General features: G+C 51.1%; 2 protein-coding genes across 4 annotated transcripts in view; both read right to left on the minus strand.

The window, feature by feature from the left end:
- Positions 1–1,780: 1,780 nt before the first annotated feature.
- Positions 1,781–4,806, minus strand: RPS17 (ribosomal protein S17). The gene is made up of 5 exons (XM_021680683.1): positions 4,692–4,806; positions 4,279–4,430; positions 3,766–3,871; positions 3,218–3,283; positions 1,781–1,908 (listed from the first exon to the last, which is right to left on the minus strand). Exons 1-5 carry the CDS (start codon positions 4,692–4,694, stop codon positions 1,828–1,830), a joined length of 408 nt encoding a protein of 135 aa, XP_021536358.1. The 5' UTR covers positions 4,695–4,806; the 3' UTR covers positions 1,781–1,827.
- A 1,670-nt stretch (positions 4,807–6,476) lies between these two features.
- Positions 6,477–27,949, minus strand: part of CPEB1 (cytoplasmic polyadenylation element binding protein 1) — a 26,864-nt gene continuing 5,391 nt past the window's right edge. Inside the window, exons 3-11 of one of the 3 annotated variants that reach the window (XM_021680576.1) lie at positions 20,007–20,233; positions 18,045–18,297; positions 16,017–16,130; positions 15,607–15,696; positions 14,555–14,691; positions 11,460–11,658; positions 10,124–10,218; positions 9,529–9,609; positions 6,477–7,934 (exon numbers count right to left, since the gene is read on the minus strand). In XM_021680576.1, coding sequence (XP_021536251.1) covers positions 7,824–7,934; positions 9,529–9,609; positions 10,124–10,218; positions 11,460–11,658; positions 14,555–14,691; positions 15,607–15,696; positions 16,017–16,130; positions 18,045–18,297; positions 20,007–20,233 — 1,307 coding nt within the window. In that variant the 3' untranslated portion in view covers positions 6,477–7,823. Of the gene's footprint in view, positions 7,935–9,528; positions 9,610–10,123; positions 10,219–11,459; positions 11,659–14,554; positions 14,692–15,591; positions 15,697–16,016; positions 16,131–18,044; positions 18,298–20,006; positions 20,234–27,949 lie in introns of all 3 variants that reach the window. The other 2 variants (XM_021680578.2, XM_044917940.1) reach the window with 2 other exon arrangements.

Raw genomic sequence — 27,949 nt, forward strand, 5'->3', positions numbered from 1 at the left:
ACGAAGTTGGGAGGAGCACCTGTCCTCCCCTACAGAGGGAGGTACTCAGGCCTAGAGAAGCTCCTCGGCGCTGCCGAAGCCTAAAGCAGCTTCTGCGGGCCGCCCAGCTCCCGTACGAGCCCCGACCTGCAGTTACCTAGTCTGGTCCCAGGCCAGGAGCAACGGCACCTCAAACGTCACTGCGAGCTGCCCCGCTAACCAGCTTCGCGTTTGACCCTTTCCTTAACCACCGCCCACCCTGAGCCCAACCCTTTCCTCCCCGCGGACCAAAACCCAAGGGGGTGGGGGGCCGGCTTCAGGCCCGGTCGTGTTTAGAAGGCAAGAGTATTTGCTGGGAACGCCAGACCCCACACCAAAAGATGGAAACAAAAGTTTGCTGTAAATGAGACAAAGCTTCCTCATGGGGTTAAAATATCATTAATCTCCCCACAAGTTTGTAATTACAAAGTGGAAAAGTTCACAATGGAGAAACTTGACAGGTGTGCCTTAATTCAAGAGCTCGAAGTAAACATCACAAATGTGACAAGCTGATCCTGCGCCTCTCAATTCGATGCGCCAAGAACAGGGTCACTTCTGGGGTCTTCCTACAGAAAAAGGTAAATTAAATCTAAGGAAACATGGAACCACCCAAACTGAAGGACATTCTACAATGTCAGACAATGCTTTTCAAAAATGTCATGAAAAGACATGGAAAGGAGGCTGGAGGGACATGAACACTAGGTGCAGTCAGTGATTCTGGGTTGGATCCTGGACCAGGGAAAAAGAACTGTAAAAGACATTGGGAAATCGGCAAAAATTGATATGGTTGTATCAATGTTAAATTTCCTGATTTTGAACATTGTACTGTGGTTTTGTAAAAGAATATCCTTGTTCCTAGGACACAGACACTGAAATATTTGGGGCAAGAGGACATGACTCTAACTTACCTTAATAGACCAGAAAAAAGTGCATACGAATATATATGTGCTCGCGCACACACACACACACACAGTATAAAGCCACTGGGGCAAAATGAACAATTGGTAGATCTGAGTATTTGAAGTTCCTTGTATTTATTTGAAACCTTTCTCCAAGTCTGAAATCCTATCAAAATTGTTACACATTTTTACATTGTTTGCTGTATCTATCTGCCTCACAGAAGCAGATGGGCAAGGGTTCTGCCACCTCCTTGCAGAGATCTCGACACCCACGCTTGCAAACATGCCCAGCTCCGCCCTGGACAGAAAAGCAGATAAACGTGCGGATCACCAACTGAACAACAGCTCCTTCTCCTCACTAAAGAGCTGGCACCAGCCCTGCCCTCTCTTTGACCCACAGCCTCAGCAGACCCCTAAACTCAGAGCGACCTATCAAGGATCCACCCAGTGGGCATCCCAGTCATACTGACCCTCCTCCACCTCCACTCACACTTGCATCTCCTATGTGCCAGGTACTGGGCAGACACCACCCATCCTATCTCCCACCCGCAAAGCCTAACCCTCAAACACGTGAGGAGTGTTACCCCTTCCAGGACAGGTTCGTTAGCCCAGATTGTGTGTATCTGGGAGAGGCTGAGGATCAAACACTCAGGGCATGCAGGGCTAGGAGGAAAGCATCTCCCGACTTCCACCTGAAGTCAAGGTTAGTGCTCAGCGCCTGCCAGGACGAGGCAGGGTGGCTCAGTCTCCGGCACTGCCCAGAGGCCACTTACAGATGCTCCCACTGCAGAGCGCTCTTCAGGATTCCTCCCTGAGAAAGAACTCCTGCCCTGAGCACCCAACCCACACAGGACACAGGCAAGGTTGTTGTCCAAGGTTTATTGAAGATATTACAGCACAGCAGAAAGATTCAAACGGCTCCACGTGGGGTTTTGAAATTCATCCCAACTGTAGGCTGAGTGACCTGCAGGTTGGACAGACTGCCAAAGTCCTGGAAAAACAACAAAATAGGTTCAGTGTGGCTATACTGGGGAGATCCGTGCTGTAAGTCCCAGGGACACCGCCAGGCCATGCCTGTCTGCCTCCACTAGCTTGGGGCCAGGCTGGCAGGACCTGCAGAAACCCAACAGAGGCCTTCTCCCTGCCCCAGAGCAATAAACTCACAAGGGAGCCTGCTTGAGTCTGAAGGCACATGCACCCCAATCCCCAGACAAGGGTGCTGTCCTGTACACTGTAGGATTTTTAGCAGCACCCCTGCCCCCTATCCATTAATGTCTGCTAGTGTTCCACAGCTCTGACAACCAAACGTGTCCGGACACGACCAAACGTCCTGAAGGTCAAAATCTTTTCCTTTGAGAATCACTGCTCTAGGTCACATACAGTTCCACTTCCTTTCCAGGGCCTGACACAAGTAGGAAGCATCACTAACGCAACTGCCAAGGGCCTGAACATACCTGGAACTTAATGTCCCTCCCATTTTATCCTCAAAAACCAATTTTACAGTTGAAACTGAAAAGTTGCATTGAGAACTGATTACTTCTGGAGAAAATTATCCACAACAGACTTTAGCTATGCTGGTAATGTTTCTCTGAAACTGGCTGGTGAGTACACTGAAGTTCATTTTGTTCATTACCTCCCTGAATGTCTTAAACATTTCATGATCATAAAGAAGAAAAAATGAAGCTGCTTCAAGTCCCTGTGTACTGGCCTCTGAAGCCATGCTGCCTTCACCCAACTAGGTACCCCTGCAGAGAGAAGCCCCAGGAACACAGCTCAACTATCTGGGAAGCACGGGGAAGGCAGAGCACAGTTCTTTGGAGCAGTCAGCAGACAGCTGCACAAGGAGTGAAGTCCCCGAGCGAGGCACGGAGAGTGAAATGAAAAGACAACCAGAGCTGGGACGGAGGAGGCAAATGTGAGGAGCAGCCACAGAGGCAAGAAGCGAACAGGAGGAGAGAAGGGAGGAGGGTTGTCCTGGAAGTCATGGGGGGATGGTCATGGCTTTGGGAACTCTCTTCCTGTGGAGGGCCATCTCCACCTTCAACTAGCTAACCCCATTTTGGAGGCAGCCTGTCCAGTGGTTATCAGTGTAGACGGAGTTCCCAACCCTGCCACCCATTAATCTTCAAGTTACATTTCCTCAGGTAGGAAAAGTAGGTAACAGGATGTGCCTCTCGGGACACAGCGAGGACAAAGGAAATGTATGAAGAACGTAGCTCCTGTTACTACAGAGAGGAGAGAAGTACGATGGTCCTCGACCAGGGATAAAGTCCTCCTTTAGGAACTCGGCCAACACTTACCAAGAGTTTCAACATTTCCTTAGTGTCAGGGTCTACTTCAATAATCTCCTGATCCAGGGCTGAGACCTAGAAGGAACAGGGCAGGCCCCCAAACAATCAGTGGGTCATCTCTCACTCTCCGCACGCTTCTCCAAGATTCTTCCACGAGAGATAACAGGGGGCCGTCATCCCCCAAGCTGAGCAGTCTGCTTAAGAATTCCAGGTCCCAGGAATCTGCTCTTCTGCTTCTACCTTTGTAACTCCCTCGTTCACATCCAACCGGTTTGCAGAAAACCTCGGCAGGAGGCGAACAACTCAGGAATGCCATGCGAAGGCAAACCATGAAACGCACAGCATCAAGGGCTCTGCTGGGAAAAGCCAGAAGGGACCTCAAGGGCCCCAGCAGGGCAGAAGGGGCGATCACACAGGCAGATGATTTTGGGCACTACAGCTGGCCGGGGGGGCTCTGTGCATAAGAGACCCCCTTCCTCGGACTCCCCGGAGGGACCTCTCAAGGCTCTCAGCAACCTGCTCCATCTCTGAGGACGGGCCAGACCCCGCACGCTTACCTCGGGCACGTAATTATCCCTCCTTTCTCTCTCCTCCTCCTGCAGCTTGATGGAGATGCCGCGCACCGGGCCCCTCTGAATCCGCTTCATCAGGTGTGTGACATAGCTGCGAAGGACACACGGCCACGAGCACCGTGAGGCCGCAGACGCCGCAGGGACGACGCCGCGGCTCCGCGCCCGGGCGCACAGCGCGGCTCACACCGCAGCCCGCCCAAGCCTCGAACCCCCGCCCCGCCCCGCCGCCTGCCCAAGCCCCCGACGGGGCCGCAGCGAAGCCCGCAGCGCGCCCCTCCCGCGCTCCTCTCCCCCCGCCCCGCAGCCCGCCCAAGCCTCGAACCCCCGCCCCGCCCCGCCGCCTGCCCAAACCCCCGACGTGGCCGCAGCGAAGCCCGCAGCGCGCCCCTCCCGCGCTCCTCTCCCCCGCCCCGCCGCCTGCCCAACCCCCGACGTGGCCGCAGCGCAGCCCACAGCGCGCCCCTCCCGCGCTCCTCCGCGCCAGGCCCGCCAGCTCACCCTGCGATCTTGTTGCGGAGCTTCTTGCTGGGGATGATGGCGATCTCCTCGCACACGCGCTTGTTGGTGTGGAAGTCGTTGCCCAGGCGCGTGTAGTACTTCTCAATGATGACCCGGGCCGCCTTCTTCACGGTTTTGGTGCGGACGCGGCCCTGCGGGCGGGAGAACACAGCGTCACCCGCGAGCCGGGTCAGCCCTCCGACGGCGGCGGGGTTCGCGGGCTGGGGCTGAGCCCGGGACGGGAGGAGGGCCGGCCGGGCAGCGCCGGAGCGCGGGGCTCAGCGCGGAGGCCAGCGGCCCGCGGAGGCCGGCGGCGCGGGAGTCCCGCGCCCCTCCTCCAGGGCTGGGGGCCGCGGAAAGCAGAGGATGGAGGACGATTGTAGGAGACCGGGGCTTCGGGCCAAGATACCTACCATGTCGGCGGGTATAGTAAAAGAGGAAACAGGAAGCACAAGCGAGGCCTATAAAGCGCGGCCAGAAAGGCGCTTCCGGCTACCCCAGGACACGCAGAGCCGACGCGGGTGCTCCACAGCGACCCCCGGCGCGGCGGGGCGGAAGTGCAGGGGGCCCGCCGTCACCTGGCGGGCGGGGCGAACTCCGGGCCCGCCTCCGCCCCCCGGTGGGCGCCGCTCCCGCTTCCGCCCCGCTCCCCGCCCCTCCTAGCGTTCTGTCGGCCCGCTTCTTCTGCTTCTTGGTTCTGAGACAGGATCGTTCGATGTGCCCTAGACTAGAAGGGGTGCATGTATTCTGCACACGCCAGCGAGACGGAGGGAGGCTTCAGAGTCCTGAGGACGGCGGTTCGGGAGCGAGGAAAGGTAAGGAGGTAGGACGGTGCCCCGCCCGGGACCCCCAGCCTCAGGAACTTGCTTTCCTAGCCTTGCGGAGAAGGGCGCCACTGGGAGACGTTATCCCGTTTCTTCCAAATCTTTGCTCAAGCATCACCTCATCAGAGGGGCTTTCCCCCCTTCTATCCTTTCTGAGCATCGCCATCCTTTTTTAAGCTGCTTGTCACGGTGACTTGTCTTAGTTTCCTCAACTAAGGGTGAGCTCTACCACAGTAAGGGCCGTTTTGCTTAGGTAGTCCCCAGTGCCCCCCACAAAGCAAGCTCTCAAACGTGGAAGCGGAGGGCCCAGTTCGCCTGCAGCGCTCCCAACGGGGCACCTCCTCCAGCCAGTACAAGCTTCAGGCTGTTGCTGCCGCACCCATCCCCAAGCCAGGCCTTCTGAAGCCCAGGCCGGACTGGCCAGGTTGCAGGAGTTCAGGGGCACGGGGCTGGGCCTCATCCCTCAACTCACTCTGGTCACCTTCGCCAGCGTCGTCAGACTTTGGACTGGGAATGGAAGGAGGACAGGAAGCCCTCTACCTGAAAGTGGCCCCTGGACAAGATGGGGGACGGAGGGGAGGAGAGAGGCCTCTGCAGGAAAAAGGAGAAAAAGCAGAGACCAAAAGGGACGCTCACGCTCCTCTGAGGGAGTTGCAGGAACTTACTTATAAAATATCAGCAAACTTCCTGTCCAGCATCTGCCAGCCAGACCTCGAGTAAAAGATGAGGCCTCTCCATCTTGGCTGAAGGACTCCCCCACCCCCTCCAACAGTGAGTTCTTACACCTCTCACCAGACGGATGCTTTGCTGTGCCAGGTTCCCTCTACCTCAGACTAAAGTGGAATCCAAAGGCTCAGTCCAGGCACTGGGCCCAGGCACAACCTACCTGGAAAGAGCATCAGCGGACCCTCTCACAAATCCTGGGAGCCTGTGATAGAATCCAAATTAACAGGGCTCTCTGAAGCGCAGCAAGTAAATTTCTCCCTCTCAGAAAGGAACTGGGTCAAGCACAGGTGAGTCCAAGACAATGGGAAGCCTTCCAGGAAGGCTTGGGAGAGCTTGAGAACAAGTGGCCTGAGGAGCTGTGCCTCCAGTTTCTCCAAGCTGGGTCTGGAGCTTTGAGAAGTGTAAGCATGATGGCTTTTTATGCTTGGAGCAAAGCTACCCACCCCCTAGAGAGGCGTCTCCGAGGTGCATTTGACCACAGAAGTGACCAAGAAGTACTGACAGGGGCAGATCTCCCCATGGCCCCACCATCAACCTGGGAATCCCATCACAGAAAATCCAAGGGAACATGAATTTTTACTCTCAAGTCTTATTACCCTACTGCCCCTTGGCTCCCACACCGCAGACACAGAGAGACAGACGAGAACTCTGCTGCAACGTGTTTATTATGTGCCAAAAAAACTACACCACAGCTTACTCCACACATCTGTAGGAGAGTGCAGTCTTGCCTGCATATACTACAATGAGGTAGAGACTTCACACACAGCTTCACAAAACCCACAGAGTAGCTGGGATATGCAACAATGCAACGTCAGCTCAGCAGGAGGGAGGGCGGGTTATGACACTGGTTCTTTGGCACACAGCTTCCCAAAGAGGGGCAAGTAGGTTTTTTGTTTTGTTTTTTTTTTTTAAAAAAGAAGAAAGAAAAAGTCAAGTTTTCAAATTCCAGTAGCATTTCAGTGACTGCAACTGTTGCTTCATACACTTCTCAAATGAAAGAAATAAGGGAAGGGTACTTGTCCCCTCTGAGAGAAAGGGCTCCTGTGAGCCTTCATCTGCCCCCACCAAAAAGCAGCCCTTTTTTAGCTCAGTTACAAAAGAAAAAAAAGTCCTGTGACTTTGTGATTAAAAACTTCTATCAACCCTCCCCCCCACATAAGTGCAACTTAAGAAGGTGCAATAAACCATTTAAAACTATATACAGCAGCCGCTCAAATACCGTTTATCCGGTCCAGTTTCAAATCCAAAAAAAATTTTTTATTCTTGGTTGCAAATGCCTTGATTTGCAACTGTGAGAAACAGTGACCAGCAGTCCCCCAGACACAAATTTGCTATAATGTTAAAAGCTGCCAGGAAAGAAAAAAAATCTCTTGTTCCAAACGACTTAAAAACTGTTTTAAGGAGTGTAAAAAGGAACCGGTAAAAACCCTCGAGCGTAAAATATGAAATATGATTTTGGTTTAAATGAAGAGCAAAGTCTCCTTGTTGTTTACAGTAAAAAACACCAGCTGAACACTCAGTTTATGCCGTTCAGGTGGGGGTTAAATAAATGGAAAGGCACTGTATGGCAACTGCAAGAATGAAACCAACGAGACCTGCGCATCACCACCATCAGTATTGCAAGGAATGTAAAAAAGCGCTTTTAATAAATAAACCTAGATGTAGGCATCGTGTCAATACCTTCCAGACACGTAGTTCTTTTTTGCTTTTCATCGGCAAAATGAGGAACTAAAATCTGGGAAAACTACAGAGTCGCTTGGAGGGTGGGCCAGAGGGTCCTTGCCCTGGCGCACCCCCTGAAAACAAAACCCGACAGAACTCATTGTGCATTAATTAGTGCAGAAACAAAGACAGATTCAGCAAGTGCAAAGGTGACTACGATTTTCCCTTGTCCTTGGGAAGCCAGCTCCCTGGTCGCCATGGGCAGGAGGGTGCAGGCGGCTGCCTGACCTGCCAGCCTTGGGCGCCACAGGCCACCGGGCACGGCCTGCCCCTCTAGCTGGCGTCTCGGTTCTTCTGGTTCCGCATCAGGGGGCTGTGGTGGCGCAGGCCCTCCATGCTGTGCCGCCAGTGCCAGCAGCTCCGGCAGAAGTATTTGAAGCACACCTGTTGGGGGGGGGAGGAGGAGAGGAGCCATGTCCGCGTCAGACCGGAGGGGAGCGGGGCCTGCATGAGCTGCCTGGCCTGCTGGAGAGGGAGCAGGGGTTCCCGGCCACCTCCATGCAGTCAGGAAGCAGGGTCTTAGGGAACGTTCTCCCTGCTGATGGAGGCCTGACCAACCGCAGCAAACCCACTAAGTGCCCAACTCAAGCGAACGTGCGGGGTTCCTACTGTGCAGAGACGGGGCCAGCTGCCCGCACGCTCTCCTACCACAGGGCTGCTCGTCAGGTCCCGGCCCTTCGCACCTCCTACAGAGCAGCTGCATCAGATGGCTGCTAATTTAGGAGAACATTCAAAGATAGCGGCTGCAACGTCCTAATGCTGGGCAACATGCCTTCCTCTTCACACTAAGTGAGGAGAGGCGATGGGGTATGCACCACAGTCTGGTCCTACCTCTGGCTAGCCGTGCAACCTCAGCCAGCCCACTAGCCTTTGAACAATTACCTGAACATGGGGTTCGTCTGTGAACAATAGGGACACACCGAAGTCTGCTAGAAGAGGCTCAGCAGAAAGGTACTTGTTCTGGGCTTTGCCCAACAACCCAAATTTACTCACACCCTCCCTTTGGAGCCTCCAGTTTAACTTTTACCTACCTGGAGCCTCTGACCCTGAGCAATAAACACCACTGCAAAAAAAACCAAGCACGGTTGACTGCTAGTGTCTGAACAGGCCCCAAACCTCCCCTAACTCTTGTCCAAGTGTGGTACCAGGCCAGCCACATGACACCACTTGGAAACTTGTCAAAAATAAGGAATCTCAGGTTCCACTCCAAACCCATGGAGTCAGAATCTGCATTTAAACAACATCCTCAAATGTGTGTTTTAACATATGAGAAACACTGCCCAGGGGCACCTGGGTGGCTCAGTTGGTTAAGCGACTGCCTTCAGCTCAGGTCATGATCCCGGGGTCCTGGGATCGAGCCCCGCATCAGGCTCCCTGCTCGGCTGGAAGCCTGCTTCTCCCTCTCCCCCTGCTTGTGTTCCCTCTCACGCTGTCACATCTCTCTCTCTCTCTCTCTCTCTGTGTCAATTAAATAAATAAAATCTTTAAAAAAAAAAAAAAAGAGAAACACTGCCAAACACACCCAGAGCCCTGCTCCCACCACCCAGGAACATTCAACAGAAAGCTGCCCACTTCTGACAACTGTGGATAGAAACCAGGTATAAATATCAAGAGTCCAGAGGCTCACAAGTGAAGAAGGGGTCCTTGAGTAGGGAAAGATCAGTGAAGAAAGGCCTGAGTTAGAACTACTGTGCCAGGCTCAGGTGCTGCTGACCATACCCACCCAGGTTCCTTCCATCCACAAAGACATCCTGTTGGTGGTCGTGCCACAAGCAAGGGGAAGGCCAAGGTATCAAGACTTAACAAGCTTTCCCAAGGGCTTGTTTCCCCTGGTCTGACCATCAGGGAACATGACTGCTGCTTCCTTTGTGCTTTCTTAGACAACCCCAGGAGCACCAACCTAGGGACAAATGTGGCATGACAATTTTAAATCGAGGGCAGGGACTTCCTAGACATCTCAAGTGCCCAGGGGACTTACCTGATCTCGACAGAAGAAAGGACCAGGCTGAGAACTGCAGATATGACACAGAGAATCTTCCAGGTACGGGTCAATCTGAACCTACACAAAGGCAAAAACAAGAGAATGAGTGGCTCTCCCCACGAGGAGGCCAAATGGGCCAGAGAGAAGGAACATTACTGAGATATACACAGGAGTGCAGGATGTCTCGCTGTAAAGGAGAAGATTATGGGCAGAGTACAGAGCCCCTGGAGGGGAGATGCACACACCACGCAAGGCCAGACTGGCAGGCAACAACACACATCACTGCATCTGCATGGGTTTCTCAGCAAATTCGATGCCAGCATTCGATCACCCAGCAAAAGGTAAGTGTTCAGAGGACGCAGGTCAGGTTGGAGAATGGGAATCCAGGCTGCCCAAGCAACGCTGGTCAAACACCCAGTGAGCAGACACCTCACATGTTGAAGAGGCTCCACGGTCCCAGCTCCCCTCCCTCCTGAGCCTGCCACGGCCAGGCCACGCCCAACCCCAACCTCACTTGGTCCACAATGGCTCCAACCTCAGGCCTGCCCTGGGGAGTGAAGACCCAGAGTACGGTACAGACTAGTGCACTCACCTTCTTGGTGAACTTGGTGGTTTTGATCTCCACAAAAGCAGCACTGACTGCTTTCAGGTAACTACGCTGGTTATTGAAAGTCACACGACCAGACCCTGGGAACAAGAGAACAAACTTACGCTCTAGCCAAATTCTCCCAAATGCTACTGTCAACGCTCAGGAAACCCTGTTTCTAGACCAGGGCTGTCAGATGGAAATGTCATGTGAGATACTTATGTAATTTTAAGTCTTCAAGTAGCCACATTTAAGTGAAAAGAAAGTGGTGGAATTTTTATAATATAATTTACTTAGCCCAATATATCCCAAATATTACCACTTGAACACATGGCACTGCCATGTTTTAAGCATTCAGCCACCCCATTTATTAAACAGTGTAGTTATGTAGACCACGGTGGCACAGACCACTCAGGAGTGGGGAAAGGATCTGCAGAGTGAGATGGGGGCAGGCAGAGACTCCTCTGGTGCACAGGCAGGGTTAAGAGTGGGAACCAAGATACACAGAAAACCCCTCTCTGAAGGGAGGGCAGCAGGCAAACCCCTCCTGGCCTGGAGGCACTCCAGAGATCTAGCGGGGAAGCCAGAAGAAGACTCATCCTGCCAAACGCTCCCTCTGCCCCCAGCCTCCAGTCCTTGTTCCCAGCCTGTGGTGCAGCACCGATGAGCACATGGTGCTCCTTCCCGACCAGATTCAGTGTGGGTGGGCAGAGTAAGCCTTTGGGGAGGTGGGTTAGCCATGCCTTGATCACACAATTCAGGCTCTGCTCCACCTCCAAACCCCACCACCAAGATTATTCTGCTATGGCTGAGGAATGAACCTCCTTTCTCAGGGGGGCTGACCAAAAGCCCAGCAGTTAGGGCCGCTGACCCCGCTCAGCGAAGATGAGGGCACAGGCCATGACTACACTCTGTTGCCAGAGTCACCCGGCGTCATCCTTCAGCCTCAGCTGGTCTCTGGTCCTAGACAGGGCCACTTTTCAAGAACTCTTAATTAAAAAACAGGCAAGTTCAGGGAGGTCCTGGCCTTTTAATGAAGTATTATCTGTTGTCGTTGCAGACTGGTTTGGCTATGAACTCTGAGCTTCCAACCAAAGTTCCGGTCTCACTTTCACCTCCTATCACGTCCCATGATCTCCTATCACTTTCTCCGCCTTCGTGGGAGGTGGTGGGAGAGGGGTGGGTGCAAGGCTTATCTAGAAAACGATGCTATGCTGCTGGTAGATGCTGATCTGCAGACTTGGATCAGGCCTCCCTCTCCACTCCCATGGGAAGTATTAGAATCTCGGTCTGGCAAGGTCCCAGGGGCCACCAAGCTTTCCCACAGAAGTGGGACACTTACCAATGGGATACTTGTGCTTATCTGTGTCAATCCCAGCGTACACCACTCCACCAAATAGGTCGTTCAAGATGGCTGCCAGGGCCTCGGCGTTGAGCATCCCGTGCAGAGCACCGACGAACACCGTCCTGCTAGGGTCGAGTCTCTGAGATGGGCTCCGGACAAAGTTGCTGTCAGCCAAGACCCAGGGGATCACCTGCACCTGGAAACCACCCAAAGGTGTGTGAGCCCCGGCAGGGAGCCAGAGAGAGCGAGGCTCTTGTACCGTGAGGCACATGCCCGGGAGGCGCTCCAACTGGGGCTACCAAGGCCCACCCAGTGGGGGCGCGGGTGTATTGCCCAGTCCCAGGCACACAGGTACTCAGCAGCCACCTCACCCCAACCAGAGCTGGGTTTCACTGAGTCTATGTGTCCGAAATGGGGAGAACAAGTCGAACAGCAGCCTCTCCTCCTGGAGAGCAAGCGGAACAGTCCCGACCGTCACACCCAGGAAGCCAGCACTCTGTATGACCATCAGCTGTGCCATTCCAGCAGACCACAGAGCCACAGAGACCATGCGTCCTGGGGCAGGAAGGACTCAGAACCTGAAGGGTAAGAACTGCAAGGACAGAGGGGGGGGTTGCTTGAGGTCCCCCAATGAGACCGTTACTGGCCCAGTGTGTGCACGAGCGGGCGTGTGCCAGGGACAGTGGGAGTAACTGGAGACACGCAGGGTGGATGGCTCACAGGGCAGTGTCGCAGCAGGGCAGGGCCTCACCGTGTCCTTTGCCCCTGAGTCCCCTGGGCCTAAAACCAAATCTGGCATAGCAGGCAGAAGACTCCATGAGGAAGTGAGCTGACAGATGCCTGGTGTTTTTGGAAAGTTAATCTGTGAAGATCCAACAACAGCAAAGTCTTGAAGCAGGAAGAGATCTGAGGCAGAAGCCACAGCTGAGAGGACAGGTGATGAGGACCTGGAGGTCCAGGTGGCGCTGGGCACAGAACAGGCCAAGACCAAGAAGATTCTTCGACAGAGGAGGCTGCACAAGTCAGACCGCCTGGGCCTGGTGGAAGAATGAAGAGTCGGGGCTGAGAGGGTCCAGGCCTAGAAGACCGTGGGATGAGCGCCTGATGGCAGTTACCAAGAAAAACTCATTTCACGGGAAGATGAAAAAGTCCACTTTGCTTTTCCACCCCCATGGGGAGAATTACCACCATCTTGGTCTACATCCCAGGGGCCAGCAAGCTTTCCAAGCTTTTTCTTACCCTAAGCACAAGAGTCTAGGATTACAGGACATCCCCAAGAAAGGCCCCACAGGAAGGTGGGGCTCAAGGAGGACATGAGGCTGGAGAGGGGAGTGTGGGTCTGAAAGTGAGAGCAGAGCCACAGGAGCGAGTGACCGAAGTGTCGGGGAGAGAAGAGAGTCCAATACTGACAGCACTGGTGGCAGGGAGGGGACACACGGAGAGAAGAGTCTGAGAGGAAGGAGAACCAGGACAGCCTAGAGTCAGCGCACCTGAGGCAGGCAGGGAATCACTGCAGGGTGACGAGCTGGGGACAGGAGACAGGGAGGTGCCGGCAGGGAGCACTGAGGAGGGCCAGGGGTCTGGGGTATGGCCGTGGCAGCCTCTCACCATGAAAGCAGGGGACAGGGACGATGGAGCAGGTTAACCAAGTCCTAGAGTGGAATGAGGTGGGAGAGCTGCATGAGCCCCACGCAGCGAGAAGGGGCAGCCGCAAGACCAACTTACCCTGCCACTAAGACAGAATATGAATTAACATCAGGAAACATCTATAAAATAATGAGCCAGCTTTGTTACTTGGATTATTTAATTTTAAATCCAATGTGACCATCTCAGTTTTTTTTTCCCCCCTTTACCCTACAGATTTTAATGGACTTTACTTCCTAGAGTAGTTTTAAGTTCACAGAGAAACTGAGCTGCGAGCACAGAGCTCCCACCTTTTCCCTGCTCCAGTGCACGCACGGCCTCCCCCCCCGACGAGCAGCCCTGACCAGAGTGGGGCCCGCGCTGCAATCGGGGAACCTACGCCAAACATCGTCAGCACCCGGAGTCCGTGGTTCACCTTAGGGTTCAATCTTGGTGTCTGTTGTACATTTTGAGTTTTGACAAATGTGTAATGACATGATCCCACCACGAGAGCATCACACAGAGTAGTTTCTCAGCCCTAGAAATCCCGAGCTCCACCTATGCGTCGCTCCCTCCTCCATAACCCCTGGCAACTGCTGATCTTTTTACTACAATAAGCATTGCAAGTCCCCATCTTATCGATGAGGAAACGAAGGTTCAGATATATTGAATATCTATTCCAGTATCACAGAAGTGATGTTCTCTGGAACCAGATTTTTAAAAAAACAACACTGATTGCTGAGCGTAAAACTTCCTTTGACAATTGGTTCTCAGACATCACCCTCTAGGACCATTTGTGGAGCTTGGTCCAAAGCAGAGGTTCTGACGCTCCTCCCAAACTGACTCAGTAAGTCTGAGACAGGACCCAGGAAGGGCCCTGGCAGCCCCAGCAGTGAGGGTCACAGGTGAAGTGACACTGCTAGAGACCCATGATGCTGAGGTCACGGGCACACAAGGCCGTGAGCAGGAAAGGCGTAAACACAGAGAAGCATATGGAGGAACGCACATCACTGACGAAGCCCTGGATGGGAGCCAAGACGTGCTCTGTGGATGGTGTAGGCTAAGGAGGGATTTACCCACCACAGACTGGGAGGTGGGGAGGCACAGCCTGAGGGCAGGACTAGGGAGAAACAGCTTAAGATTATCAGTTAATTCCAAGTAGAGAAAGCTGCTGTTTTCAATTTTATTTTGAAAACCAGACGTTTGGGACAGAGACGTTGGCTAGAATAAGGGCTGGGACATGGTCTGATCTTCACAGGCAGGAGCACACATATACCAGTAAGGCCCCAAGGCTTTTTGTTTTTCTACCGTAACTGAGGATTTTATTGTCCTTACTGTAACATGGGAGGCACAGCCTTCTTGTCTCAGGAGGAATGCTCGCCCGTGGCCCACATATTCACCCACCCCAGGAAATCCACTGCCTCATGCACCAAGCACCCCGACCCAGAGAGGACATCGTGCTAACCCACCTCCTTGCAGCGCATCCTTCGGCTGGACATCTTGAAATAATATTCACTCAGACCATCTGGGCTCAGCGGGTCATGAGAGCAAGCCTGAAGCAAGGCCCGGACAGACTTCTCTAGTTCGAAGACCAGATACACATACCCTATTTCCGGATAAAAGGAGAAACAGCATTAACATCCCTGGGGTGGTTACTCCTCAGCCTTGGTTTTGCAATAGGGAGTTTCTTCCAAGAAAAATGGCCTCATGTGTAAGATACATGTTTGTCCTACATCCTGGAATGTCTTTCTGAACGGAAGCACTTGCCGGGTCAGATGGCTGGGCCAAGCAAGGGAGAAGCATACCATCTCCCACCCAAAGGAGGGAAAGGACAAGGTGGGACACAGGATCCCATCCTAACCACACAGCTCTTCATCCCAGAACACACAGCATGTTCTGGACAGAAGAGCCAGGCTGTTGTGGGGCAGGGAGGACGGCAGGTCTGTGGCCGCTCTGCTGGGGCATGGAGGTATTGCTTTAAAAGCCTAGTTAGAGCACTGGTTCAGTTCATCGGAACATTTTCAGTGAAGATGGGGCAGAGTGAAAATAGCACCTGCTCCTTTCTACAGGGAGGGGATCTCATTTCAGACCAGTGAGGAATCAGATGCTTGGTCCTCATTCCTGCCAACTCCAAAGGGATCTCAGAATTAGGTCAGGCAACAATGTAACTGGGCAAGAAAGTCAGGAAAAGGAAAGCTTTCTGAACGCCTCATTTTGAGAGGAAAGTAGCTGCCGGGGTTTGGGTTTGGAGGGAAGTGCACAAGGAAGTTGCACACAGCAAGATTCACAAGCAGCTGGCTGCAGTGTAAGTGTGGACAGAAGGAACATGAGCTCAAGGAAGCAGAGGGATGTGCTGGGTTGGAGAGGAGTGCCGACAGCTCAAACTTCTGTGCTCTGGAGTGCCCAAACCACATTACCAGCATGCAGCCGGGACAGCCCAGCATCCCTCAGTGCAATTACGTACTAGGGAGGGGAAAAAAAAAAGCTCCTACCATGTCTGTATTACCTTTAGGCATATTACCTTTGGGAGGACACCGGGGGTGCTTGCCATCCTTACCAGGCCACTCCACACTCAGAGAGCCAAAAACACGGAAGGTGTTAACCAATCCAGCTGCAGGGAGATGGAAAAGAATGGTGGAAACTGAGGGACACCCCCCCCCCTCGCCCAGGAAGGCGCAAGCGCAGGACCACTCTTCTCCCAGACTTCTCTCCCTTGACAAACAACTCAGAGTTGACCTTGGGTCTGGTGACAAGCGTGAGCACCAGTTACAGAAGCAATATGGACGTTTATGAAATGCACCCCTGCCCCCACTCCTGTAACACCCTATGCCTGGGCCCAGCTTCAGCCCTGGCTTCAAGTCCAAGTTTAATGCTCTTGAGAGACACGCCCACCTTCAGTGCTTGAAGCAGCAGGTCTCAGAGGCTGCTCACCTTCCGTAATATCCCAAGGAACACCTCCTAGGAACACCTTGCAAGAGTAGATGGGGTTCTTGTAGTTCCGGGGAGGAAGCTGGCCACTCCAGGTACAAGTGGCTTCATTCACAGCTTTGGTGGACGACAGAGAGAGAAATGGGTCAGAGGATCAACAAAGTCACTGATCTTTTCTGGGATGAACTTATCCAGGAAGAACTAGACAGGACATGGTCCCAGCCTGGCTGCCTGGGAGGACATCCATGAATATTCTGAAAGGCAAGAAACCTTACCCCTCATCAAACCAGTCAGCCCAGTGTGACAATTCTAAATCACTAATTCTGTCTCCACTGAAACAGAGAGGAAGAGCAAAGCAGATGTGGCAGGGTAAAAATGATCACAACCCAAGCTATTTTCAAACATGTGATCGATAAGCTAACCACAAAGCAGCTTTATCTAGTCATGGCTTACAATACTAATTAATTTAAATTTCTAATTACTTTAAAATCAGCAAAGCAATTTTGTATACAATGTCCTACAGGCTTACTGGTCCAAACTGGCCTTCTCCCCAAATGTTCCAACGAGGAACATTCTACTGTTTCCTGCTCTTCACTCTGAACTCCGTCTCAGAAGTCAGGACACTGCCAGTAAGAACCAGCAAGAGCAACCCAGCAAGACAAGAATGTCTCCACTGCTCCCCTACTCAGAACCACGTCCCACCACTGCCAGAGCTAGCTTCATAGCACCTGAACAAACACTGGGCCTTCCTTGATGCCAACCCTGTTGGAGAGATTTCCCCCCAACCACCCTGCTTCCTATTTATACCAAATGCATGTTTGTCTAAACCTACTGTGAAGTTTCTCTGACTCAAACACCTCATTAGGAAACCCTTTCTGCTGTACAGAGTAGACACCATCTTCCGTTTGGCCATTCTGAAAACTTCTAGAGGCCTCTCTGTTCTTTGCGTCCAGTGTGACCTTCGGCCCATCTCAGTCTGTACCTTTCCAGATCAGTGGGGACTGACTAGTCCTTGCCCATTTTAGCCCTTCAGCACTGGGGCAGAGAGCCAACGAAACCAACCATCACGTCCATCCAGGACAATGACGTGGAAGCTCATTCCTTAAAAGGCACAGGCCCAATGTACTGCTGTGCCAAGAACTTGGGTACCATCAGCAATATTTTGCCACAAAAACATAGATCAATATAAGGGCCTCATCCCAAAGCAAGGTAATGTCATTTCTTAGGCAGACAACGGCACTAGTACAAACATGGGTTGCCAAAACCATTACGTGAACAAGGTGGCAGAAATATCGGGAGAATGAGATCAGGTCCAGCTCTATGATGGGAAAGATAGACAAACTGAAGCCTGTAGAAACAAATGGGTGGAGAAACTGAACATTCACTTAAGTGTCATCAACTCCAGAACCTTGAAGAGCTGTCAGGAAGCATCTCCCTGAAGCTTCGGTGAACAACTTACTAAGACTTCTTTACTTCCAAGTACCGGTATAAGATGAGGAACAGATTCGATACGTGTTTAGGAGAACTTAAATGACAGAACCTAAGGGTTCCTGAGAGGCCAGGACATCCCTTACCTTAGAGGCTGACACAGGGACCACCTACCCCACAGCGCATCCCTGAGTAGACCAATCAGAAAGCCTCGGGGAAGAAAGCTCCAGCATGGGTTATGTCTGACAGGTCTCTGAATTAGAAAGGGGAGAGGCAGACAAAATCCTGGGCATCACTTCCAGGGTTTCTCCTGAATACACCCACCCGTGAAAGAACCAAAAGCAACACTCATACACAGCCGATTTCCACGGAAGAGCGCAACAGAGAGGTGGGTCCAACCCCGTATGGGCACAGCCTCTTTCCTCTCTGCTCAGCCTCAGAGAAGTTCCTGAGTTTGTCCCGTTAGCACACAGAACAGACCACAGACTTCACCACACAACCAAGTCCCCTCTGGACAGTTCACCAGTCTGTGAACTAAGGTCACTTACTTCCTGTGCCCAGAAGGAGGCCTCAGGCTCCAGGCAAGGCCATGGCCACACTCACCTGCAGCTTGCCGGTGCAGCCTGGCCTCTCTCTCGATGCTGAAGGGGTCTTTGGGAGCTTCGAGGAGGTCCCAGGATGGCCACACAGAAGCTCCTGGCCATCTCTTGGATGCACTGGTTGGGGAGGGGCTGACCGCAGCAAGAGCAGCTTGCTCTTGGTCCATCCGGGACCCAACCCCCATCTTTAAAGGGTCTCTGGGACCACCCCCCGTCAGAGACAGGAAGGGCAGGGGAGGGGAAATGCGAAGGCTGGACTAGGGGAGGAAAAAGGAAGATACAGGTTTTTAAATGACAGTTTTGTTATAAAAGTAATAATCACATTCTATATAGAAATTATACCATTTAGCTCTGATATTTTCTTTTATGTATTTTCTTCCGATGCATTTTTATTAGCTGTTCTTATACTAAAATTTAAACAAATCCTTTTCTCCCCAACTCAGCATTTTTTTTCATATTTCCCAGTCTTCATGATCATTTTTAATTAATTTATGATAATCTATTTAGGGAACAGGCTACATTTCGCTAACCTATTCCCCTACTGTTAAACATTTAGACACATTCCAAGTTTTCAGGATTATAAACATCAAACTTTAAGGTATAGCTTCTTACTTTGTGTGGTTTTTTTTGGGTCCAATTCCTAGATGTAAAATGTCAAAATGCTTTCTGGGAGGGTTCTGCTTTCTATCAGAAACATAGGAGAGTGTGGCTTTCACTATAAGCTTATGTCAAAGCTCTAAATTTTTACTAACTTAAGTGGGTAAAAATGATTCCACATTATCAAAAAAACACAAACTAGTTACTCAGAATATTTCCTATAAGTTCAAATACTGCCTCTATTTCCCTCTTCTGTGAGCTGTGTGCCCACAACCCTTCATCAATTAACCCTTGAGGTTGGGTATCTGAGAAAATTCTTTCAACAAAATCCCAAAATATCAAAGCTAGTTATGAGGTAAATTTCCAAGACTGAGCCCCATCTGAATAACATAAGCAGAACCAGAAGCATTTTATAGGGGAGTACACTGAAGTCCAGAGAATCAAAGGGACCTGCTTGTGGGCACCCTTCTGGAAACATGGCCTAAACAGATAAAACCAACAAGCAGTGGGAACACCAACGCCAGGTTTCGTATTCTAGGACAGGCTGACAGGAGACCAGGTGGGTCCTAAAAGGTCATGCAATGGATGAGAAACGAACCACATCCAACGCTACCAGTCCTGGATACAGAAGAGAGCAGGGTAGGAAAAGAAGCCATCGTATTCACTCAACGGTCAGCTGAGGGGGTTTGGCAGTGGAGAAAGTCAGGCTCAGAAGGCACCTGAAATTGTATGTTATCTCAGGATGGTTTCTCACTGCCATTCCCATGTATTTACTTCTCCCGTCCCCTGTCCCTCGTCTATTCTAATCCACCCACCAATTCTACTCAGCGCAGGTACCCCTCCTGCCACACATGGCTGTGGGGAAGGAGCATGTGGTGCGTAAATTAACTGAGTTCATACATTCATCGTGGCCTCACGCAGAGAGGAGGCATGGGTCAGCAAAGAGAAGAGAGGAGCTACAGTCAGTCTGATCTGGATTAAAATCCTAGCTCTGATAATGACTAACATGTGATTTTTAAAATCTTCACTTAGAAATCTTGAGGTAACACATGTAGAGGTTCATGAACGGCACTGTTTCAAGGCTCAAGGAAACAACCAAACAGATCAAGAAAGAGAACAATGCAGGACTCCCATATTAACTCTTCAAATTATTTCTCAAAGCCCTTGAAGTAACTTGTAAGAGGAGAGTCCGCTGCCTGAGTCCTGAAAGGTACTGCTCAGTGAGTGTATAAGGCATCGTCTCCTCTTGGTAGGTGAAGGTTCTCGACACCGATTCCATCATTCCACCTCCCGCCAGCACTCTGACGGACACGCTTTCCACGGCACGCTCACTCGCCCTGCCCACCTCACTGCCCGACAAGTTACATACAATCAAATCTGAGAGATGATCCGATCCAGAACTGAAGCCACTGGTGTCTGAGTCAGAGGGGCTGCTAGAACGGGAGTCCAAGATGGGCCGGGTGTCCAGGCGGGATCCTCTAACTGAGGGTGCTGGAAACTTGTCCACCAAGTCAGATCCAAGGGGGTCCAGAGGCAGGAAGCTCAAGGGGGGTTTCCCCAGGACATTGCCCAGTGGGTTGTGAAGCATGCTCAGTACTAGGAAGAAAGAAAAAAAAAATAAAGAAGTCTCATGACCTCTTCGTTTTCTTACCAAACAACAGTCCCTCCCTTTCCTCCCACAGCTGCCCGAGAAGATACACGCAGGCACACCACCGAAGCACAACAGAACCACAGGGAGAGGGTAACGGGCAGACACTAGGGCCGGTGAGAGGCAGTTCCAGGATGGCTTTCTGAAGGCCAGAGTTCTTGCTGCAGCAGCAGAACTGCTCTCCGCCACCCAGACTTAAGGGTCAGGGCCAGTATTTGGGGAAACTATGCCAGTAGGAACGCTGGTCACGGCTACGATCAACGTCTGGACGCGCACACCGTGCTGCCTGAGAAATACCTTCAGCACAGTTAGGAAGCCCAAACCACACTCCTTCCTTACCGCCTGCCAACGTCTTTATTCAAAGAATTCCCACCTTTCTGACACCACCTAGAGCTCCGTGACAGAATTTCATGCCACGCCCCACCAGTCTGATCCAACACGAGCACGCCACCTCCTCTGCAAAGCTCCCTCACACAAAGTGCTTGCAGGTCAGACTCTGCTATTCGCTCCTGAACTGCAGACACTGAGGGTGCAAGCAGAAGGACAGTGTGGTTAAGCCCACTCTGGCTCAAGACGAACCTGGTCTGGAACCCTAGGTCCGACACCACCCCTCTGTGGCTGTGTGCCCTGATAAGCTCGTGGAGTCCTCATTTTCTCATAAGGTCTCAAGTGGAATAGCAACTATTTCATAGCTTCGTCGGCAGGGTTCAATAACTAAGACAGCAGATGGAAAGTGCTCAGCAGAGCAGTGCCCAGCACACAATAAATATTTAAATACCAAACATCAAAAAAGAATGAAACAAAGGGGACGCCTGGCAGGTCATGATCCCAGGATCCTGGGATGGAGCCCCGCACTGGGCTCCCTGTGCAGTGGGGAGCCTGCTTCTCCCTCTGCCTCTGCTCTGCTGCTCCCCCTGCTTGTGCTCTTTCTCTGTGTCAAATAAATAAAATCTTAAAAAAAAAAAAAAAGTGAAGCAAAGGCCGGAAGAGGTAAGGGAGGTAAAGTGGAAGAAGGGGACAACATCTTTCCACCCCTGGCCTTGAAGACGTAAGGAGTCCAAAGGAAAACATGCCTTTCATCCACGAGGATGAAGAATAAAAGGGCTTTGCCATGGAGCATGGCAGCACGAAGACTAGGGAAGAAGCGTTCACCAGATAATGTTTTCATCAGAAGACGGGAAAATGTCCACCTCAAAATGGCTGAGGTGAAACCAAAGTACTGTGCGTGTGTGTGTCTCTGTGCGTGTGCGGGTCTATGTCTCTGTGTGTGTGTGTGCGCGCACGCGCAGGTGCTCAATAAGCGGTGGCCATACCTGGCCCCCCTCCCCAGGTCACCGAGCGACACACAGGTGGTCAGACCTGGCTTCCTCTCGGGTTCTGCGGCGGTCCGAACACCAGCTGGGGGCTGCGCTCGGTCCGAAGTGGCAGGAATGAACCCCTCCAGGCCTCACACGCAGTCGCAGTGAAAGCAGGCTTCGGGGGGCGCACACACACGCCGTTCACGACAGAGCGCATGTGCCAGAGGAGACCAGCCCGTCTCCTGTGACCCAAAGATGAAGATAAGGCGGGTGTACCTTTAACTTTTTAAGTGCAGGGGATACTGTGGATGTGTGTGTTTGTTTTATTCTGGTAAATATATCCTGGATTCTTAAAGAAACGGTCACACCGGTTTCCCAAGGGGATGTACCACTTTATATTCCTACTGGCACTGAAGAGTGTCTCTGTCCCCTCCACATCCTGGCCCCCACCTGGTATGCTCAGTCTTTTTCATTCTAGCCAGTCTGATATGCGTGTGTGCTGGGGGGCGGTGGGGGGGGGGGGCTCTCCCCCACCTACGGCAAAATTACTTTGTTTTTTAAGAAAATATTCTTTTAACTAGGCCTCTGAAAGCAATTTTCTAAGCACGGGCCCGTAACCCTATGCTCAAAGTAAGCGTCTCTCAATGCTTGGATTCGGACATCCACCATAAATAATCCTTGTCAAAGTTCTCAAATACTCTTGACAAGCCACTGCCTCGGTGACGCACAAAATCCAAGGCCCTGAGCTCGTGCCCTGAGAAGGCAGGAGATGTGAAGATTTATTCAAGGCTTCTTCTTGGTGCTGCAAAACCTGGCACGAAAGTGCTGTGAAAACTAGTGGATCATACATATTGGCCTTAAAATGGTACTAATGCCCTAGAGGGCCTCATCTTCCTTCACATTTTACAGAAGTGTAGGGTGCCGAATAACAAGGTATGATACAGAGCTTTGAAAACCAAGTTTGGGTGCGCAGACCTCACCGTGAAGGTACTAGGCAGACACTGAAGATCTGCTGTGGGGGTGGCTGAGGCAGCTGACAGGAAGGCCCCCCCTGAACCCGGGGCCCAGCTGAGAGACTATGTCTACACTTGATGGGCCACTCTCACCACACGGGACCCATACAGGGCTGTGAAGGAGGAAGTGGAATAAGAGCTGATGGAAACAGCTGCAGGGGAGGGGAAGGATGGGTCATGCAGTGCAGGTGAAAGACAGAAACGGGTCAACACAGTGGATGCAGATGCGAACCAGCCATTTCAGTGTGCTGAGAGCTGCAAGCGGGATAAGGGACAGACAGAAGAAACAGGAGGTGGTGGGACGGTGAACACTGAGCTTTGAGGATGGCAAGACGCAGGATTGTGACCAGCGGTGGGCTGACGTGGAATGTATGAGAGGCTGGACAGGACATCCATAAGGAGATGAAAGGAACTCATGGTGATAACTGGGCCTGTGGTTAAAACCAACAAACACTGAGATTCACCTCAGAGAAGGAAAGAACTGAGAAATTGGAAGGAACAACAAAAGGAATGGCCCTGAGGTAAGTGGTAGATGAGGCTACTTCATCTCCCGCTTGACAAAGCAGCACCATTGAAGAGAAGCCCCCAGCAAATGCACAGGTCAGAGGGGGCATTCCCCAGGAAAAGACAAGACACAGGGCTGTGTGTCAGTCCTAGAAAAAGGTACGGCACTGTAGGGAGCCCCACGAGTTCTCAAGGGAAATACAGCATAAAGCAGCAGAAAAAAGCTCAAGAGAGGATGGCTGGCCCAAAGGGCTTGTGTCTGGAAGCGTCAAGGACAATAAATATGGGCTACAGTAACTGTCTTCACCCAAGGTTTTGAAAAAAAAGTGTATTTGGAAGAGTCAAAAAGCAACTTGGGTGCCATTGCAAACTACTTTTCTCATTCCCATCAGTTTCTGTTCACTACCGTTGTTGGTACTTCTGTTCTACCAGCCACAAATCCATCCACCTCAACTAACATGCAATTTTTTTTTTTTTTTTTTTTTTTTTACCATGCCCACAAAGGTATCTTGAGACTCTGTCAAATTCCTGTGCAAAAGCGAGGAATTATGTCTACAGCACTCCTCTCAATGTGATAATAAGCTTGTCTAAAAAGAAAATGGCATGACAACCCACATTGGCCACTAATGAACTCAGTTCCTTAAGTGCCCATGGTTCATGGTCAATCATCTGTTCCACAGTCTGGACCAGGTTCAGTCAAGCTCCTACCATTCACTAACACCAACTTCCACTTACTGCACATAGAGTATGTGCCAGATGCTTTGTTAGAAGCACTTTAGGTAAGTAATCTTCACTAAACCCTAAGCAGTAAGTCCTATTACCCCATCTTAACAAAAGAGAACCCAAGGCTCAAAGGGCAAGCATTGGTATAAGTAAAAGCTAGTGAGTGACAGGATGGGACCCAATTCTTTCTGATTCTGAGCTGTATCTTCTGAAATGCACCTTTCACTAGCTACTTTTATTTATTTATTTTTAATACTCAGGACTTCACATCTTTTTGTCTTCCTGTTCTCAACACCTCTCTTTTGTTCAAATTCCTTTAAGACCATCAGCTACTGACTGACAAAGCTCTTGAGCCTACCAAAGGTCAGTGCCTTGGGATCTAAATCATCCAGGCCTTGAAACTTCTCTAGGGCCTTGCCACTGTAGGAACTCATTAAAAATGCACTGTGGGCCCCACTCCAGACCTACTGGATCAGAACCCGCATTTTGAACAAGATCCCCAGGAGGTTTGTGTGCACATTAAAGTTTGAGAAGCACTCATCTAGAAAAACCTGAGGCTTGCTACATCAAGCTTCTCACCAGTTCCCCTCACCACACCCCAAAAACCTTTCATGTCATTATTTCCCTTGACTTAAAAACTGTAGGTTAAACACAGCTCTAGTACAGCATAATGGCAACCAATACCGAAAATAACAAAAGCACGGTGGCTATACAGGACATTTTCCAAAGAGTCTGATCTCTGAAAACATTGATGGGGTGCGCAGAGGGGAGTAGGGTGGAGAGAGGGAGGGTGATAGTAACAAGGAGCAAAGAATATATAAGGGTGGTACAGACTGGGGCGCCTGGGTGGCTCAGTCGTTAGGCGTCTGCCTTCGGCTCAGGTCATGATCCTGGGGTCCTGGGATCGAGCCCTGCATCGGGCTCCCTGCTTCTCCCTCTCCCACTCCCCCTGCTTGTGTTCCCTCTCTCGCTGTCTCTCTCTGTCAAATAAATAAATAAAAATCTTAAAAAAAAAAAAAAAAGGCATGGTACAGACTGTAGTAACAGTTTTGGGAAAAATGTTGACCAGAGCAAGCTGAATGTTGCGAAAAATATTCAAGACAACCAAAAGACTTTGTCAGCTCATACTGGGCAAAAACAAAGGGAGCTAGGACCTACTGCTTGGAGCAGACACCTGTTAAGAGAGAAGGAAAAGTGCCACGAAGGACACTACTGGGTCAGGTGACAAAACTGGACTACGAACAACAGTTTAATGAAAGTATTATATCAACTTTATGTTGACTGGAATTGAGAACAGCTTTGTTATGTAAGAACATCTCTATTCTCAATGGTTCAGGAAAAACTTATGTAGAGACAGAGAGAGAGAAAGAGAACATGCAAATGATAAACGTGAATGTCAACAATAGGAGAATCCGGATAAAAGAAATACAAGCATTCCTTGTATAAGATTAACTTTAGTAAATCTGAAATTATTCCCAAACAGAAAGTTTTTTTTAAATGACACGAAGGAAAACTAGTCAATTCCCACTGGACTTTCTCTGCCTCTTTAAAGGTAACTGGATCTAGCCTGAAAAGGAGAATCAAGTACAAGTAATAGGGCCTAGAATCCCCAGCGGGGATGGCAGGGGAGGGGAGAGGGATGATAATTAAGTACCTTGCGAGCCTCTGCCTAGAAGAAGAAATAATCTTCTTTTAAACAAGCTTTTTAAAACCTCAAAAACATTTGTATGAGTATCTGCAGGCACACATGTGGACAAAGTTCTGCCTTCTCAACCAAGCATGCCAACCCACTCCAACAGTAATCAGCTCAACATCTGGCAGAGAGCGGGTGATCAGTGTCTGCTAAGTAGTACGGGAAGGAAGGGGGCATCACATCGCTTACAGCCAGTATGCTCACTGAGGCTACACCCTTTCCACCAGGGTTATTCAACTTAAGGACACGATACTGACTTAGAGGCAATTCGGAACTAGGAGAAAAAAATTTCAGTTCATCCCAACCCAGTCCATCACTAAAACAGAGGTTGAGGGAGGTGGTTACTTGCCACATCCAATTTGTGACAGTGCTCCTTCCGCTGGCTTCCAATACTTTCTTCAAAGAGAACTAAACATATATAGGTACAGGCGGAAGACAGCTACTCTGCTTGAGGAAGGGCAAGATGGAAGAGGCACCTCCCTGCCATCTGTTGGGATCCTTTGCAGCCATGGATACACACTTCCACATTCAAGTACGAAGAGCAGGAAAGAGTGCTTCGCTGAACACCATCCCAGCCACATAGAAGAACAGGGGAAAGGCTATTCTGATGGCTCAGAAAGGGACAATGCCATCTAGCAGACATAAGGTCTGGGTGCCCCGGGATTAATACCACCTAGGTCACATCAGCACCTCCATGCAGTTTCCTGCAAATATTACAGTGGAAGGGGCCAAGAATACAGCAGGAGTTGGTCTAGAAGATACAGGGAAGATAAGAAAATCTAGTATAAACAGGTCTAGGATTTTCCAGGTATTTTGATATTTCCTTCAACCCACAGAAGGAGTCAGGTTTCTGGAAACTGCCACCCGTGGTCAGATGCCCTGGAGTGACCTGACTGCCCCTAAATTGTCAACTCACACAGGGCCTGGCCAGGCAGTTCTTTGAATGTCTACAGACCAAAGGAAAAGCTTCTGGGGAAGGTGGGACCTCATTTCAAGAGATGGAACCTGTCTTGCTCTCGGCTCAGGCCCTGAGACCGTACTTCCCTTGGCGTAAGGTTGCTGGGTGGCCAGCACTGATCCTTAGCAGCTGAGAATCAGGAGGGAAGGAGCCAGAGAGCTAGCAATTGATACGTTTCCCTCTTCCTAACTTGAAGTAGGAAGTGTATCTACTGGAAAAGCTTCATAACCTAAAACAGTGGAAGTGATAGGTCACTTACGCTGCAGGCCAGTAACTTATCTCGAAGTCCACTTCCCATCAAAAGGCACAGAGCTTCACCAAGGCCAGATGTCAAGTATTAACCCAGATGACTTGGGGGGTGGGAAGTGTGAGAGAGAAGTCCATAGTCACCCTTCAATGGAAGCCAAGGCCCTGACCTCTGCGCCCTATTCCTGAACTCCACAACTCGGGGACCATAGGAAGTCTGAGATTTACCAAGTCCCTCCAGCCCCGGGTGCCAAGCACATGGTACTTGTATCTTCCAAAAGTGACTAAGAAAAGCAGTGTGCTCTTCCTGGGGCAGAGGCACTCATCCCCACTCACATGCTGGCAAGAATCAGCATCAGCTACAGACAGCTCTCAGGGAAGTCACGGGGCGGGGGCGGGGGGTGGGGGAGAGGACCTGGCAGAGGGCTCCATCTCATTAATGCTTCCTCAGAGGGTACAGGAGACCAAATCAGCAGTAATATTTTTAGACCGATTGTTAACTTTCTCCACTTTCACCCTTCTATGCCAGCTCCTGTGGGTTTTACAGCTGAGTCACTGTTCGAATTTTCTGAAGCCTTCCCCAAGAGTACAAAGTCACCCAGAGTCTGATGGTGGCAACAATAATGGCAGCAAGAGCTTGGCACTGGATGTGGGTATTGCAAGACACTGTCTGAGTTTGAGCTCAGCTTGGGGAGAGACTAGGCCCAATACATCAGAGCCAGATGCCTGCTATCTACTGGGAGTAGTCATGGAAAAAACCCAAACCAGGGGCCATTATTTCTAGCCTGAGATTTAGGGCCACACACCTGGAACCCTTCCTTCCCTATCCCAACCCTTGGTTCTAGGCTGCTTGCTCAAAACCCATCTGAAGGCATAGAGGTAGGAAGGGGTAGGGCAGCACTCACTCCAGGTGTAACAGACTGCTCTTTGCCTAGAACTCCAACACTGCAACTCTCCACTGCACTCCAACTCTCCACCACACCCCAACTCTGCACCCTACCCCAACTCTGCACCCTACCCCAACTCTCCACCGCACCCCAACTCTGCACCCTACCCCAACTCTGCACCCTACCCCAACTCTCCACCACACCCCAACTCTGCACCCTACCCCAACTCTCCACCGCACCCCAACTCTGCACCCTACCCCGACTCTCCACCACACCCCGACTCTGCACCCTACCTCGACTCTCCACCGCACCCCGACTCTCCACCGCACCCCGACTCTCCAC

Source organism: Neomonachus schauinslandi, chromosome 9 (assembly GCF_002201575.2).
Source record: "Neomonachus schauinslandi chromosome 9, ASM220157v2, whole genome shotgun sequence".
Taxonomy (NCBI): Eukaryota; Metazoa; Chordata; class Mammalia; order Carnivora; family Phocidae; genus Neomonachus; species Neomonachus schauinslandi.

Bases quoted from the DNA above. Each gene is read 5' to 3' on its own strand.
- RPS17 (XM_021680683.1), bottom strand. The intron at 3,872-4,278 runs GTGAGCTGGCGG...TGTCCTTCGCAG, and splicing joins CTCCGCAACAAGATCGCAGG to CTATGTCACACACCTGATGA. The intron at 1,909-3,217 runs GTAAGTGTTGGC...TTGTTTTTCCAG, and splicing joins AGGAAATGTTGAAACTCTTG to GACTTTGGCAGTCTGTCCAA.